The following is a 16082-nucleotide window of genomic DNA, read 5'->3' as shown; positions in this document are numbered from 1 at the left end:
AACCTGCTGTGGACACACTGATGTTTCACTATTAATAATCTAATGATGACATATATAGTAATAATAATAATAATAATAATAATAATAAAAAAAGAATATATCAGTCAGAGTATCTAACCAGGAATTTTTCTATAATACTTTAACCACATTTTGCAATTGACATTCATGCACTTTTAAATTTGAATTTTCGTGCAGGATTTTAACTTGCAGTGGAGTATTACTACATTGCCGTATTGGTACTTTTACTCAGGTAAAGGATCTGAGTATTTCTTCCACTTTGATTCAAGACAAAAGGAGATTTTGGAACTCTAATATTGGACTTAGGATGTGTATGCACTGTGTACACTTTTAAAAATCAGCTTGTTTTTGTTTAGATTTGCTTTAATTTCATTTATTTAGCTTTGTTTTAGTCTTGCTTCACATTCTGATCTGGTTGTCTGGATTTAATGTCTGTTGCTCTTCCTCTTACTTGCTTTTAAACTGTAAACTAAGAAGCCCATTGTAATGTCTGCTCTTGAAAGTTGCAGTATAAATAGTCTCCACTTTTTAATTTACTTTTACAGTAATTCTTGGTTTAAATGTTAGAAATAAGATTTTTTTTATCAAGACATTTTCAAATGGTGTTTAACATTAACAACTGCTTTACTATATTACTTTACTTTTACTACATTATATATAATATTATATATAATAAAGTATCTATCTATCTATATCCAAATTGACATGGATCAATACTATTTTGGAGTTTTATTTTGAATTCTTAGCGTGGCCTGCTGGTTGCAACTTGACACATCTGTAGTTGCATGTAAACTTCCTGCAATGACTCACACTAGACATGTCATAACTTGTTAAGACCAACCACCAGACCCACATAGTGATATGACCCTTAAAAACTTTCCCAAAATATACTTTCTACGTTTTGTTGGGGTGATTTATCAGTAAACAGATAACACATCTGAGATACCAATGACTATTTCTATCACTCATTGACATGAAGCTGGTGCTGGTACTAGATGTGGGCTGCACAGTGGTCGGTGGTTAGCACTGTTGCCTTGCAGCTACAAGATCCCCGGTTTGCGTCCCGGTTTTCCTGCAATCTTTTTGTGTGGCGTTTGCATGTTCTCCCTGTTAATGTATAGATTTTCTCCAGGTACTCCAGCTTCCTCCCACAGTCCAAAAACATGCTGAAGTTAATTAGTAACTCTAAATAGTCCGTAGGTATGACTGTGAATGTTTGTCTCTATATGTAGCCCTGTGATAGACTGGTGTAGACTGGTGACCTGTCCAGGGTGTCCCCTGCCTTCACCCTAAGTCAGCTGAGCGCTTGGGGTCGATCCCATACACTCCAGCCCACTCCATCCATTCATCCATTATCTATACACCGCTTTATCCTCATTAGGGTCATGACCCTATTGAAGATTAAGCGGTGTATAGATAATGGAAGGATGTCACGAGATGCTAAAAAGTGGTTGAAGAAAAAATAATGCTCAACAAAACCTAGTTTTTGGCTTTAGATTGTAGAAAAGGTCAAGTATCTGCCTCCCGTACTTATCAAGGTATGAGAGCTAAAGAATAAAGGAAAAGATTATGCAAACAAAAAGGTTAGAAAGCTAACAGCAAGGTGATTGTTAATGCCAAAGATATATATGGCTTTCAGTTTGAAAATACTTATTTACAAAGAGGTGAGCAAATATTTGTGAAGCGTGGTGTTGATAGAAGAGGGAAGAATAAAAACTATGACATTAAGGTCTTTTTAAAGTGCAACTTAATTAAAAACAAGCAGAATGCAAAACAATTCAAAATAAGTCAGCATCTACTTGCACAGCAGTGTAAATACTTTACTTCAGAGAAGTTTTTATTTAAATAAGTTCATTTCCAGATAAGTGTTTTTCACATTTACACTGTACACATGCAAAGGTATTTGAATCAGGGATGTGAGTATTCAACAGAATAAATGAGTAGGCAAAGATTCATGAGAATTCTCAAAAATACTATATAAAAGTCAGAAACCAAGGGATCCCATGGCAAGTAACAGACTGCATTAGCAGAGAACGTGCCAAACATTAACATCATCATTCCTCCAATGTGGTACGATATTTATTGATCCACTCCATAATGCTACAAACTCCTGTTAGAAATTGCACATTGCTCAATGAAAATACATCATGATGTAACAAAGTCTAACAAAGACTGAGGCTTCTGCCTTTCCTGTGTAATGGTCATTATCTTTCTGTAGTGAATATTCATCATCTGAATCAAACACTGTCATTAACCAGAGGTAAAAGAGGACACGGCCACGTTCTACACACGAACGCCACTCAGCATAATGACGAGTCCCTTCGAAAGAGATCTGATTATTTGTCATTTGACATCCTACATTTCCTGTTTTAGACTCTAATCTTGTCACTCATTCCTAGCTGCATTATTTTGAAAAGAAAACTGCCTTCTCAAAGACAATTAAGGTCACCATAATAGTGCAAAAATATTCTCTTATAAAGTCCATGCAGAGTGTATTTACTCACAAATGAGCCTTGTGCATACATCAGTAACAATACAACTGCAGCTGCAGCATGGAGGGACAATGGCTTGTAGAAATCAGCCTCAGCAAAACAGAAACCAGCAGTTATTGTCTTGTTGCACATGAGAGAAAACAAGGTAAAGGGTGGACCAGTGAACCAAGACAGTCCTCTCTCTGCAGGAACCAACATGTTTGTGATGGAGAATGACATTACTGATACTTCAGTGCAGCCACAATGAAAATCTGGTAGCACAAAATAATCATGAATGATGACTGTAAACATCAGTGCTTTTGTCAGTCCCTCAGGACCAAGGACGTCTTTGTTTTAGAACCACCTGGATATTTAGCAAACACAGAGGAAGCGATCCATCATTATAGGGACAAACATACCAACATCTGCACAAGCAGAGGGCTGTTGAAAGGCATTCTCGGAGACTTAGAAAAATCACTATTGATGTATGAATGAGTGTTGCAGGCTCAGGGAAGTGAAGACACCAAAATCAACTGTAATATCTCATTACAAACTACAACAATGACCGATAGTAGAGTGGATTTATCCCTTAAGATACACTGTGCAATTACAACTTAAAACCATCTTCCAATATTAGAAACCTCATGAGGGCCTGATGAGTTAGGTCAGAAGAATACCTTGAAAAGAAAAACATGTTACATGACGCATTACATATATTTAAATATCAATATACACAATGTAGTAGCTTACTGGTTCGTGACTGTAGCAGCACCTTCAGTTTTTATATTCAAGACAAATCTCCAGTGATTAAATAAAGAGATAAGAATAACAATACATAAACATGTTTTAACACAAGGTGTGCACACAGCGGTGTGTTGACAGACAGAGGAGCAGAAGAAGAAAGCTGTGGTGGAGTTCATCTAAAGGGGATTTTGATGTTTATCTTTGTACAATAAAAGAATGTATAAAAAATATAGATTTGTTTTAAATGAGCAGATTGACTTACTTTTCAATACTCAGTTATAAAATGCATAATATTTACACCAGCAATTAGTCATACTTATTTCTTACAACTGTTACCAGAAACGTAGGTGGAATAAGACACATTTTATCAGGAAGGAATTTCAAAACAAAGACACAAAATTCATCAAAAAAAAAAAAACAAAAAACTGTTTTCAAGTGAGGACTGTCCTAGTGCTGAGATAAGTCTGTTACCAACCTTTAGAGCAAGGTTGCTTTGAACTGTGACAATGCAGGAGAGCTGCAAACATAAGGAGCAGAAACACCACTGGAGACGAGGTTGACGGTGGGAGGCAGCAAGCTGAGGTGTGTTTTAGCACACACACACTGTGGTCTTGTTATGCTGCTGGAGAATGGGAGAGACATTATTAGACTCCTTCTGTTTCTTCTCTGCATTGTGTTGGACCAGCGGCGGCCTGTCAGCTGTCCTGCGCCGGGCTTTCTTTGTCGGCTGACCTGCCGGTGGTGACGATCCATCAATAGCTCTTTTGCTGTTGGGTGTCCTGCTGTTAACTGTACCGTCAGTTGGACTGGACTGACTGGGCAGCTCAGTGCTGCTATTTGAACAAAGTGAACTCAGAGCAAAGGGGTCAGACAGACTCATGTGGTACAAGCTATTGCTTCCTGATAGCCCATCCCGTCTCTCCAAGGCAGGTAGCAGCTCACACATAGCTGAAGGAGAATCCTCTTCTGGAGGCCGCTGCAGGAGAACAGAATAGGATGACAGTGATGACAATGTACAGCATTGACATGTAAGCTCAAACGATTCATACCCATATCAAATGTTTATTTAGTCATTTTTTTTTATCAACTAGTATGCTTTTTCTGTCTGGAAATGACATAAACAAGTGACAAGACAGGAGGTCATTGTGTTGTAAATTACATTTTTTACTAATAATGCCATGTCCAAAGTTGTTAATGCTCTTTCTCCGTGGTAAGACAGTCAAACAGATCTTGTAATTGCCAGCAAGCCTTATGTAGGTCTCCTCTGGGATTTTTTTATACTCCTTTTTGTGGTGAACCCCAGGCTTTTGAGGTTAAAGGCTTCCTTGCCATCAATAAGATTCTTAATGGACTTCAGGTTAAGACTCTGGATGGGCTACTTCAAAATGTTCATAATGTTTTCTGTTAACCATCTCTTGACCACTCTGGCTGTAGGTTTCAGATCAAGTCTTGCTGGAAGGTCAAATGTTGCCCAATGCCAAACTTTCAGTAGAAAGCCTGACGTTTTATCCCAGAATCTAAATGCTCTTTTCTCATGACGCCATTTACTTTGACAAGGCTGTCTAACCAACTGGCTGAAAAAACACCCCCAAGGCATTATACTCCCACCACCATGTCTTACTGTTAGTATGATGTTCTCAGGGTTGATTGATTGTCCTTTCTTTCAGCAGTAAACAGTAATCCCATGCCTGCATGTCGAAACAACTCCATTTTCATCTCATCTCACTGCAGACCTCATGACTAAAACCATCTGTGTCCATGTGACGTCTGTATTTCTGTCTTGGAGAAGAGAAGTTCTCCTTGGTCTGGGTCTATGGAGGCCAGACTTGTTCAGGGTCTGCTTGACTGTATGTCTTCAGATGTTGGTACCAGAATTGCTCAGATTCACCAGAATAGTCTTAGTGATAATATTGGAATTCCCCTTGGTTCCTTGCACTGCCATTCTTGTCAACACAGTAACTACTATTGACTACCTACCACACACTCTGAGATGTTTAAATGTATGGAAGTGCTTGTGCTTTTTGTCACTTGAAAATACTCGGATATGACTTCATAGCCTTTCCCCCGTCTTGTGAGCAGCCGCCATGCACATTCAGAGGTCCTCACTAAAGTCTCTGGTTTTAGCCATGACTTGCAATTGACTAACAAGTGACTGGAGAATTGCTGCATCAGTGGTTATCAATGTATAGTGTATCAGAACACTCTAGAACATTGTAGAAATTACCATGACCACTTGAAATGGTGCATCTTTTCTAAATATCTGCAACACTTTGAAGGAGTATGAGTAACTCTGAGTATGGGAGTTTTAGTAAAAAACGTAAAAACACAACACAAAACAAAACAGAAATAGTTCAAATGTATCTTTAACATCCCTAAAACAATGTTTTACTGTCTTTTGTAATTTCTAGCATGAACAAACCTACTTGTCAAATAAAAATTCCATATATAAAACAAAATTTTTCATGGATATGAATAATTTAGAGCTTAGCTGTATATACACTATCAGTCAAAAGTTTGACACCATCTCATTCAATGCTTTTTATTTATTTGCATTATTTCTACATTGTAGATTAATACTGAAGATTAACACTTTCTTGATTACAACATAATTCTATATGTATTCTTTTATAGTTTTGATGTCTTCAGTATTAATCTACAATGTATAAAATAATTAAATAAAAATCATTGAATGAGAAGGTGTGTCCAAACTTTTGACTGGTAGTGTACATGGATTACACAAAATGTAATCTTCAGTCTATACAGTGCAGCATAACACAATTAAAGGCAACTGAAACCTGGGAGACATTGGTTGTTTCAACACTACCACACAGAACTCTCAGTGAAAAAAAAATAAAACAGTCTGATACTTTGATTTGGGATAATGCCCCTGTGTCTTTCAGTTTTTTATCCCGCTCTGCGTCTATGCATTGAAAGTTGTTCACAAATGAGTCAACAGTGAGCTGAGAGGTCATTTGGGAATTTTAGGGGGTTTCACAAAAATAAAGTTTCACAATAATTAAAAAAAAAAAAACCATGTTTTATGGTCTTCAATATGTGAATTATCACCCTGCCCTCACCTGAAGGAGAGGAGTGTCGGCTCGAGATATGGAGGTGGGAGGGCACTGGGACACCTTGGTTAAGTCAAGCAGCACCTCCTCATGATGCAAGGTGTCCTGGGAGGTCCCAGATTCCTGCAGGGCGATCACGATGGCGCTGGTGTTGTCAGCACGCAACATTCTCTGGCGCCACCGCAGCAGAGCGTGGCTGACCAGCTGCCTGGCACTCGATGCCCCGCATGGTGCCTACAGTATGAAAGACCGTTGTTACACCGACAAGGGCTGACATGGTGGATTTGATTCAAGTATCATAATAGAGCTTCCTGCTCATGTTTGCTTATTTAACAATTATTGTACACGAGACAACAAACCAGACATACAGTAAAATGAGTCATCCATCTATACTAGTTCAAATGATACTAGCCAAAGAGCCACCACTCACCATTTCCTCATCATTGTTCTGACACATGGATATGGCCTCTTGAGGGGGCACCATATTCCACAGACCATCACTGCCCAAGATGATGTAGCGATGTTTTCTGGGGTCAAGGATCACCACACTAGTGTCTGGCTCTGGAGAAACCACAAACTCCCCACTGTAGAAGTCATAGCTCCACAGATCACCTGTTTCGGATAAGAAAGTCTTAGTTGAAGGAAACACAGATCCACACAACACACTTTGTCATGACTGTCTGGAACAGATGTTTTTTTTTTTTTCAAATAAACTTGAGCCCGTCTGCAATTCCTTCCCTGCCTCTCTTTTGTCCATCAAACAATTGTGCACTGAAGCCAGAGTTTAAGTTTGTCAAACAAATTGGTAGAAAATATTGCAAGACATTTATACAGCTGAATGGCACAACGTTGTAACCAGATTTTTAGAATCCCCATCTTTTTTCTCTGACTCTAACAATCAATGTCAGTTTTCCTGAGCAACTTAGTCCTTAGAACAAGAAGGAAAACCAAGGTTATTTGACCAATGTGGCCCAAAACCTCCGGCATGATCTACACTCACAAAACCCTCTAGAGCAGGTCTTTATCATGCAAGAATTTTGCAACCATATGCAAGTGAAAACTGTAGTTCTGTTCTTTTATTGCTGGCTTAAATGACAAAGAGCAGGTGTATTATATTAACTGACTAATATGAATTCCTCAACTAATGTCATAACAGGCCAAACAAGACTTGGACGTAGCCTGACATGTACCTGCCTGCATGCTGGTGGGAAACAGGCTCCAATGCAAGGCTCCAATGCAACACTGATAATGTCTGAACTCAGTCAAAATTTGTGAACATGGTAACTTTAAAATTTGAAGAGCAAACATAAAAAAGGTTTACTTAAAGTTTTGGCAGGAGTCTCATTGTGGTATAGGATTGGACAATATGGTAACATTCTAAATCTAGGAAGAATTAGCTGACTAATTAATAATAGCTGATTAATTAAGCACAATGCATTCTTGTCCTTTCAGGTCCTGAGTGCATCACACATTTCGAAATTCTTTAGCAATCTTCTAGTTAAGTCACGCTTCCCCACTGCCTTAAGCATAAATTATGTATACTGTTAAAAAAAAAAAAAAAAAGAGATGCATTAGTGTGTTTGCTTTAAAAAAATACATTATTGTGTGTGTGTTTCACTATGTTTTACCTCTACGGTTACTAAAAGATCCCTTTGACAAGCATGTTGTTAATAAGATGAAGGTTGTACTTTTTTACAGTTTGTAGGATTTTTACGGTCAGGCAAAAAGAACAATATTATTCTCATAGTTCATTGTTGCAGTGTTCCTAACAGGTTATTCACAGGTAGAGATGAGTACCGAGCCCCAGTATTAAACAAGCCCCAGGGCAAAATCTTTAAAAACCAGAGGATCGATAAGGTCTGATGTTAACAATTCTGCAGTTAACGTCAGAGTACAGTACTTTGAAAAATAAGAAGAACGTTGTGTTGCAAATTTTATGTTCATTGCCACAAAAGCAATAGTGGTATACCAGGTATAGTGCTGTGCAAAAGTGTTTGGCCCCTTGCAGAAATCTTATATTTCTGCATATTTTTCACACTTACACAGATGTCACAGATGATCAAACTAATATTTGTATTTTTTGATTATTATATAGAGATAACCCATAAAAACCAAAATGTCACTTTTAAGTTATGGTTTATTTCAGACTGATTAATGTCAATAACTTTGTTTTGCATCGGTTCTTGAATCTTAGAACGTGGCATCATGTGCTGCTTTTGGAGACCCTTTAGCTACTTCACAATACCAGACAGGTTCTGTTTAGTGATGTTTAGATTCATCAAGCCTGGCAGTAATCATATATGAGTGTGGCTAGTGAAACTGAACCCAATTTCCAAATGAATTTGGTAATTTGTTCGATTGGTAGCTAAGGGGACAATTACTTTTTCACATCGGACAAGATGAGCTGGACAGTATTTTTTTTTTTTTCAAAAAATTAAATCATCATTTAAAGACTGCCCTTTGTGTTTTCTTGGGTTCTTGTTTGTCTTATGTTCAAATTAGTTTGATGATCTGAAACATTTAGGTGTGTCAAATATACAAAAATAGAAGATTTCTCTAAGGGGACAAACACTACGTAATTGTATCTTATGTTTGCTAGCCTAGCAGCCCACACAGAGTTAATCAGACGAGCAAAGGCTAATCATTGAAAATACACATTCACCAGCTGTTTACCTGTGGTTTTGTTCATCAGTTCAGTCCGAAATTCAGAGCATTATCTGAACTACTGTTTTAATTTCACTTTCAGAACAGAGCAGCAGGATTTAGTGATTTCAGGGCTGCAAACAAATTCAGTTTTACTTAATTTTTACTGTTTCTCTACTTGAATGTTGGTTTTAGTGGTAGAAGTACTCAAACGGTTTTCTTTACTAAACTATTAAAATCACAGTAAAAATACTGTCAAAGTCCCACATTAATCTTATACTCAAAAGTGAAGAGTGAAACAGGTCTTATCAGCACAATGCACTGACATTTACTTAATATCTGTTCAAGGTGGAGCTTTAAATTCTTATATAATGCTGGCTAGTTTAATGGAACACAGTGCATGATGTTTTTGTTTTGTTTTTTTTTTTAAGTTATTTTTTTGGCCTTTTTGTGGGCTTTATTAGATAGGCGCAGTGAGAGAGAGAGACAGGAAACAGGGGAGAAGAGTCGGGGGAAGACATGCAGCAAAGGGCCGCGAGCGGGAATCGAACCCGGGCCAGCTGCGTCAGGGACCAGCCCCTGTACATGGGTCACCCACTCAACGCGTTGAGCTATACGGGCACCCTGTGCATGATGTTTTGTTTGTGAGTAAAAACCTGTCCAGTGTGCTCTGACCATCCTATGAACACAACATTAGTGTCTATATAAATTTTAATTTAAATATAGTATGCATGAAAAAAATAGAGCAATTTATAGTGCCTTCTTAATTTGTTTCCGTTTTTCTATTTAAACACAAAACAAAAACAATCAAAAAGTACTGAGAAAAATACCATTAAAGTACTGGATCGATAAGTAGTATCGGTAAAAGTAGTAGCAGCGTTAAAATCTTAACAATAATCATCCCTATTCACAAGTATACTGTGGTGTGTTTTTCCAACCTAGAGCTCGGGCTACTGCCAAGAACGGTATCTGGTCGATCACGGTGCTCCGACGAACTGGACCATTGTGGCTGAGCCTTGGCCTCTTCCACACCACCCTGTTCACTCCAGACTTCTTGATTACACTGCAGATAGCAGAGAGGAGAGAAAAACGAAGCTGCAATTTATATCAAGCAGAGAGCCAGTTGTGCTACAATGATAAGGATTACACACAGCTACAGATTTATTCAGTACAATGAGCTAAAACTAGCACAGTCTAAGGCTTTGTCCCCACATTCATATTTATTAATTGGTTTTTGTAATCATAGATTTTTCCATAGTTTGGCCTTTCTTTCATGTGCAAATGTTGCTTAAGGTCCCTGAAAACAAATCTTTTGGAAACTCCTTCCATGTGAAAATTTTTAAACATCCCACTTTCAGTATTATCTGTGCGGACAGAAACCGACCATTCTGGAAATGGAAATGATGCAGATTCTCATGTTTGCTTCCTGATTGCGTGTTACTAGTCACTACATGTCCTTCCCCAATTAATCATGCCCCAATCACATGACTCTACAATTAAGCATCCAACCCTGAGTTTCTGTTTACACTGGCTGCTCAGTGAAAGTCAATGGTCATGTGATATGCATTTTCAGGTGTTGGTATGAACAGAAATTATTTCTAAAAGATCCTATGAGACTTGTCTGGACAGAGATCGTGTGGACGTTGGCTGACACAGCACATCAGGAAAAAGCAAACATTTACAGAGAGGTTTACAATTGTCCCAGTTCAGTTACAACCTGGAGTTATACTAAGGTTAGCCCGTTCCAGTGTTATTAGAACCATTTGGTAGGGTGGTGAAACGATTCATTCAACAAAATTAACTACATCTTGATTACCACAGCTGACACAATACTATATATCCTATATATATACTATATATCCTATACTATACTATAGTATAGGACTATTGTTTGATACTATATATCCTGTTATAAATGTGGCATTTACCTTGTCGTGTACACTTAGAAGTTTATTTGCTGATAAGGCACTAAGAAGCCTATCACTACAACAATATCTCACCGGTAGAGATGCCACAGACACTGTAAAAGGGCATTGTCCTTTGAGAGAGATTACGTTTTGATTTGCTATTGTGCAATAAAGAAGCTTCTTGATTATAATCACTTGCTTTAGATAGAGGGTGATGTGACTGCTGACTCGCGACAAGGAATACACTGAAATTGGACTTAGTCTTGTTCCTAGAATTTTAACTTGGAATTCCAGCTTCTGCTACAGTATGTCCTTTACCTTACAACTCTAATTTACTGGCATAGCTCAGTATCAGCAAATTCCTTCAGTGTAGATGCATGCAATAGTTACATTTTAACATATTTTACCAAGAACATCAAAATTTAGATAAAGTGCAGAGGTGGGGTGTCTTGTGGGTTAAGCCTTACCTTCCTCCCAGACCTTCAATTCGCTCCCTCTCTCTGGGTAGTTCAGGCTTGTGGTCTTGTGTGACTTCCACAGCTCTGATGAAGGGGATTGAGGGGTCATCCTGTACCCCTAGAACCACTGCCGAGTCCCCAACGTGGGCCACATACATGCGGTTTCCTCGAAGGACCACTACACTGGCTGTGGTGCCAGATGTACTGGGAAGGCCTGTGAGTGTCTTTGGCCATTCAGCTGAGAACACAGAAGACAGAAAATAAATACCTCTACCTGGTTGGAGCAGTTTACAGCTTATTATCTGCTTCCTACACATTCCCTCCTGTGTAGGGAACCATAAATTTAACATTAAGAAAAAATGAATGCAGAACATGACACTTAAATTGTTTGCTTTATAGACTGCTCATTACCATGGCTGCTGTTTGATGCACTGATCCTGATAAGAACACTGTGACCTCGGGGTCAGTTTGTATCAGTATTGGAGCAAATTTTCCAAAGCAAGCAAAGTCAGACATGCGCTGTGCAAACATTTAGAGACAACCCACGGCCAGCTGGAAAACAGCTGACATGCCACGGCATGTCCAGTCAGACACCTGAGCAGACAGCCGGCATTTGTACGGCATACACTGGCTAAAAACACGATTCAGTAGTGTTTGCCATGGCTTTTAGCGACACCTGCACTGTTATAGTAACACACGTAAAATATACATAGAAAACGATAATATATTTGCAGACTACAATATACAATAAGTTGCGATCTGAGCCAGTAGCCGTTCGTCTAAGCAGGCTTTGTTCGAAGTGAACCAAGTGGCTATTGCTAACTAATGTAGCTTCATTGAATCTGGTGGCTAAAACCATTAGCATCATAACTACCTCTGTATCTAAATAACAGCAGAAATAAAGCCTCAACAGAGTGTCGGGGTATCTATATCGGTCTTTAGACAATCTATGCAGCCGAAAGAAAATTACATCACTGAGTTTATAGAGTCTTCTAGTAAATTCGGCCGTCATATGAGTTCCACAGGTCATGAACAGAGACAAGTTTACAGGGTTTAGGCCACAAGTAGTTTCATTTAGGGGTTTGGGGTTACATTAAAGGTTCTCAAACAGAGAGAGGGGAACATTTTGGGTAAAGTATTGCCAGCTGAAAGGCCGCAACTTCGTAAGGTGTTGGAAACTTACGCAGCTTCTTCCACATAGCGTGGTGGCAGGCTACAAATCCTTTGCGTATGGCAGAGCAGACCTCCCGGTCGCAGTCCGACCAGAAGCCCCGCTGCTTCTTCATGAACTCCCACAAATAGTCTCGTGCAAACTGCGCAGCCTCGCGACCCCCGTGACCATCAAACACAGCGAAGAACGCGACAGAGCGGCGGGAAGGGCTTGCGGTGCTCGGCTCAACTCGCGGTGGGCTCTGACCTCCCGGTAAAGATGTTTCCGCCAATATCATTTGGCCCTCCGTTCGTACGGGCTCACACGATGTATCTGAAACCTGCGGTGGTTCCCCGGCTTCACCTTTCTGGTCCTGATGCGCGTCCCCGGTTAGAGAAGTGACCATACCGTCTCCCTCACTGCTCTCCTCTGGCTCACCCGACGTCGGCGCATCATCTCCCGGCTCCGGCTCTACTATGACCTCGGTCACATCTTCCATGTATTTCCTGCCTCCTTGGTCGGTAAACACACTCACTCGCATCAATAATGTTTTTTCCATGGCTCCAGAATTAGGGCGCTCCACAATGTTTCGGTTTTGTTAGCATATAAAATAACAGCAGAGTAGAGTTTATTGCAGAGCGACGTCCTGTCTTTGTTTATCTCTGAGCGTAGTAGGCATGCTCCAACGCGTTGACGTCACAGTCTGCCTTCTTCTAGTACGTGGACGTGGCAACAGCGGTGCAGCTGCTGCCCTCTACAGGCTGGATCACTGAGCAGAGCTGTGTGGACAACTCTCTTCATGGCGTTTAGCTGATGCTGGCCGCATCAGTATTTGGAGAACAATGTAGGGATTTAAAAGGGAAAGTGGTTGATTTGGGCTATTTAAATCTAGTTTTAGTATTTTCAGTATGAGTCTCGGTGTTTAAATTATGCATCAGTCCACAAGGTCACTTTAACTGTGTGCACTTTACATCACAGGCTGCTGCTATAGACACTAACAACTCAACTGTCAATTTGTAAATACTGGCAATTTTGCAAATACTGCCAATTTTGTAAAAAAAAAAGGACTTCTTAGGGATGTGTGTATGTGTATGGGCAGGAGGGTGGGTGGGGGTGTGACTGCATAAGTGTTAATGTCTTAAGTTAGTTGCTTTAAGTTATTGGATCCTGGAGAAACGCTCTCTCATCTTGTCTATACTACTGTTGTATGTACAGAAAAATGACAAGAAAGCCTGATTTGATTTGATTACATTTGCTTTGGAGTTGATAACCTCCTCAACAATGCCAGTGAAGCAAGCTATGATGAGCCTGAGGATTACAGAATACATCGTGGGCACAGGCAAAGTATTATGTGTCCTGAAATTCACAGTTTGACGCCATTAAGAGTAACAGTAGACAGATAGGGTTCAGGGCCGTTCCCAAAACTAATCATTAGTATTTAAGGAGACAGATGACTGATAAACATTTGCAAAAATTTTAAATCTTGATGTCAAAATGCTGAAAAGTCCATCACAAAACTTTATAAAATGAAGAGGAAATATTTTAGATTCAGCATGTCAGCAGTTGAACTGAAGCAGAGCAGTGGCAGTGATCATGTTAACTTCTTTGTACAAAGGTCAGACTTCCTTGAACTGTATCTTTCGACTGATGCAGTGTTCAGATGCCACATTTGATTGACTCATCAGAGGTTTGCTCACTGTTAATTTTTTATAAGTTTGATTTTGCCTTAAGTTTCAAATTGAGCAATGCTCACAAAGCAGCATTGTGATAGTGGTAAACATGGCATCAGAATATGTGAAGGAAGCCAGATTGTGAATTTCAGCAAGAAGGAGCTTTCTCAATATCTAGTCATAGCTAGACTGACGGTTTCTGAGGTGGCTGTGTAGGGCACTCAGAAACACTTTCTAGAAATTGTACCAGTTGTATCCAAAACAGAATCAAGCAGAACAAAACCGTGCAAACCACCAGAAGATCAGAATTTCAATACCATAGCTTTTACAAAGAGATGGAAGAGCAGCTTGGTCACAGATACAGAATTTAAATAAAAAAAACACAAGATTACTCAGCAAAAGTACTGTCAAAAGATGGCTGTCTAGTGGTCTAGGAGGAGCGTCTCTAACCCCCTTTTCAGGTCGAGAAACAAGACCAAACACTTGTAGCTCACTACTTGGAACCATGGAAAAAGCTAAGATAGCAGCACATTACAGTGGATGATAGAAAAAACCAGGAGAGAGAATGATACCACAGTGAACCACCTGCCCCTTTGTCTATTGATGCCCAGAGTGCCCTTTTGTCAAAGTTGTTTTTTTAATTCTATTTAATTTTGTTTTTTATTTGTAAGTGTGTGTGTGTGTGTGTGTGTGTGTGTGTGTGTGTGTGTGTGTGTGTGTGTGTGTGTGTGTGTGTGTGTGTGTGTGTGTGTGTGTGTGTAAAAGTCTTTGAGGCCCAAAATAATAAATAAAACAAAAATAATAATAATTCTACCCTCTACCCTCGGTCCGTCACATGATCCACGTAGACGTCCCTCACTGCTCTGAGGTGTCCAGACAGCCTGTAACTCAGCGCTAACGCTGCTAGTCTAGAAACCGGAGACTCGAGGGAGGACTTCAACAACTGATGGTCCGGTGAGGAGGTTTTGCAGCGGTATGCGTTTGTGCACGGTGTATTTTTGCAAGATGACTAAGTGAAGTGAAGCATCCTGTGTGTGTGTGTCTGACTCTACACACACCTGTCATCAGTTATAGCTGCTAGTTAACCACACAGTGTGCTGAGAGGATAAAGTCTGCCAGGCTTCTTTTTGTTTCTGTATGTTTCTTTTGTCATGGGCAAAGTGCATCAGAGAGATGTATTATTTTACTGTCAGTGAGTTGCAGTGTGTTTCCTATGTTTCTAGAGGCAATGATGCAAAGGTTATGTTATTTCACTGAAACTATGTAGCCTACATACATTTTCACTGTCATTTTTTTTCACTATTGTTGTCATTGTATTTATACTGCAATTTTGGACAATTGCAGTATAAATACAATGACAACAATAATTAGAAGAATTTGAATTGTGATTTTCTCAACCTCTCATTTAAAGATATCAGTACTTGTTCATAACATTTGTATATATGGACAAATTAAATATAATATGCATAAATGTAAAATATATAACTTTTATAACCTTGCTGTCTTGCGCAAAGTGGATAGTTAAACTGAATAAAAGTACAAATACATTTAAATACATGATTTCTATATAATTTAATTATTTTTTTAACTTTATTATTAGCACTACGAGTAATAAAGGGCAGATTATGAATCAGCACCATGGAGCAAATCCGTGGCTATACAGTACATGTCTGGAAAAGGTATGAAATTTAAAAGCAAGGACTCCAGGAAGAGCAGCCACAGTTAAACAGTCCAGTGTCTAATGATGATCTAAATTCAACTTCAAAATAGTAATTTGTCATAAATATAATACATCACAGCTCAGGGTTTGAACCAATGACCTTCTAATTAGTATTCCTGAGACTTAACCACTGCACATTATATCATGAGATATGTTTCTATATGGTGTTTCAAATTCTTGCTCCATGTGCTCCCTTTTAACTTTGAACACCTGCCCCTCCAAAGGTCTCTGCA

The 16082-nt window shown here is 39.2% G+C and overlaps 1 protein-coding gene across 1 annotated transcript; it reads right to left on the bottom strand.

Annotated features, from left to right (window-relative positions):
- Positions 1-1834: 1834 nt before the first annotated feature.
- Positions 1835-13145, bottom strand: LOC111581230 (protein phosphatase 1D). The gene is made up of 6 exons (XM_023289332.3): positions 12493-13145; positions 11319-11547; positions 9883-10007; positions 6732-6913; positions 6311-6535; positions 1835-4209 (listed from the first exon to the last, which is right to left on the bottom strand). The coding sequence occupies exons 1-6, from the start codon at positions 13016-13018 to the stop codon at positions 3823-3825; spliced, it is 1674 nt and encodes a 557-aa protein (XP_023145100.1). The 5' UTR covers positions 13019-13145; the 3' UTR covers positions 1835-3822.
- Between the last annotated feature and the right edge of the window lie 2937 nt (positions 13146-16082).

The sequence above is a fragment of the Amphiprion ocellaris genome, chromosome 7 (genome assembly GCF_022539595.1).
Source record: "Amphiprion ocellaris isolate individual 3 ecotype Okinawa chromosome 7, ASM2253959v1, whole genome shotgun sequence".
NCBI lineage: Eukaryota > Metazoa > Chordata > Actinopteri > Pomacentridae > Amphiprion > Amphiprion ocellaris.
The sequence above is the reverse complement of the archived record's forward strand: the minus strand, read 5'-3'. Positions and strand labels throughout refer to the sequence as shown.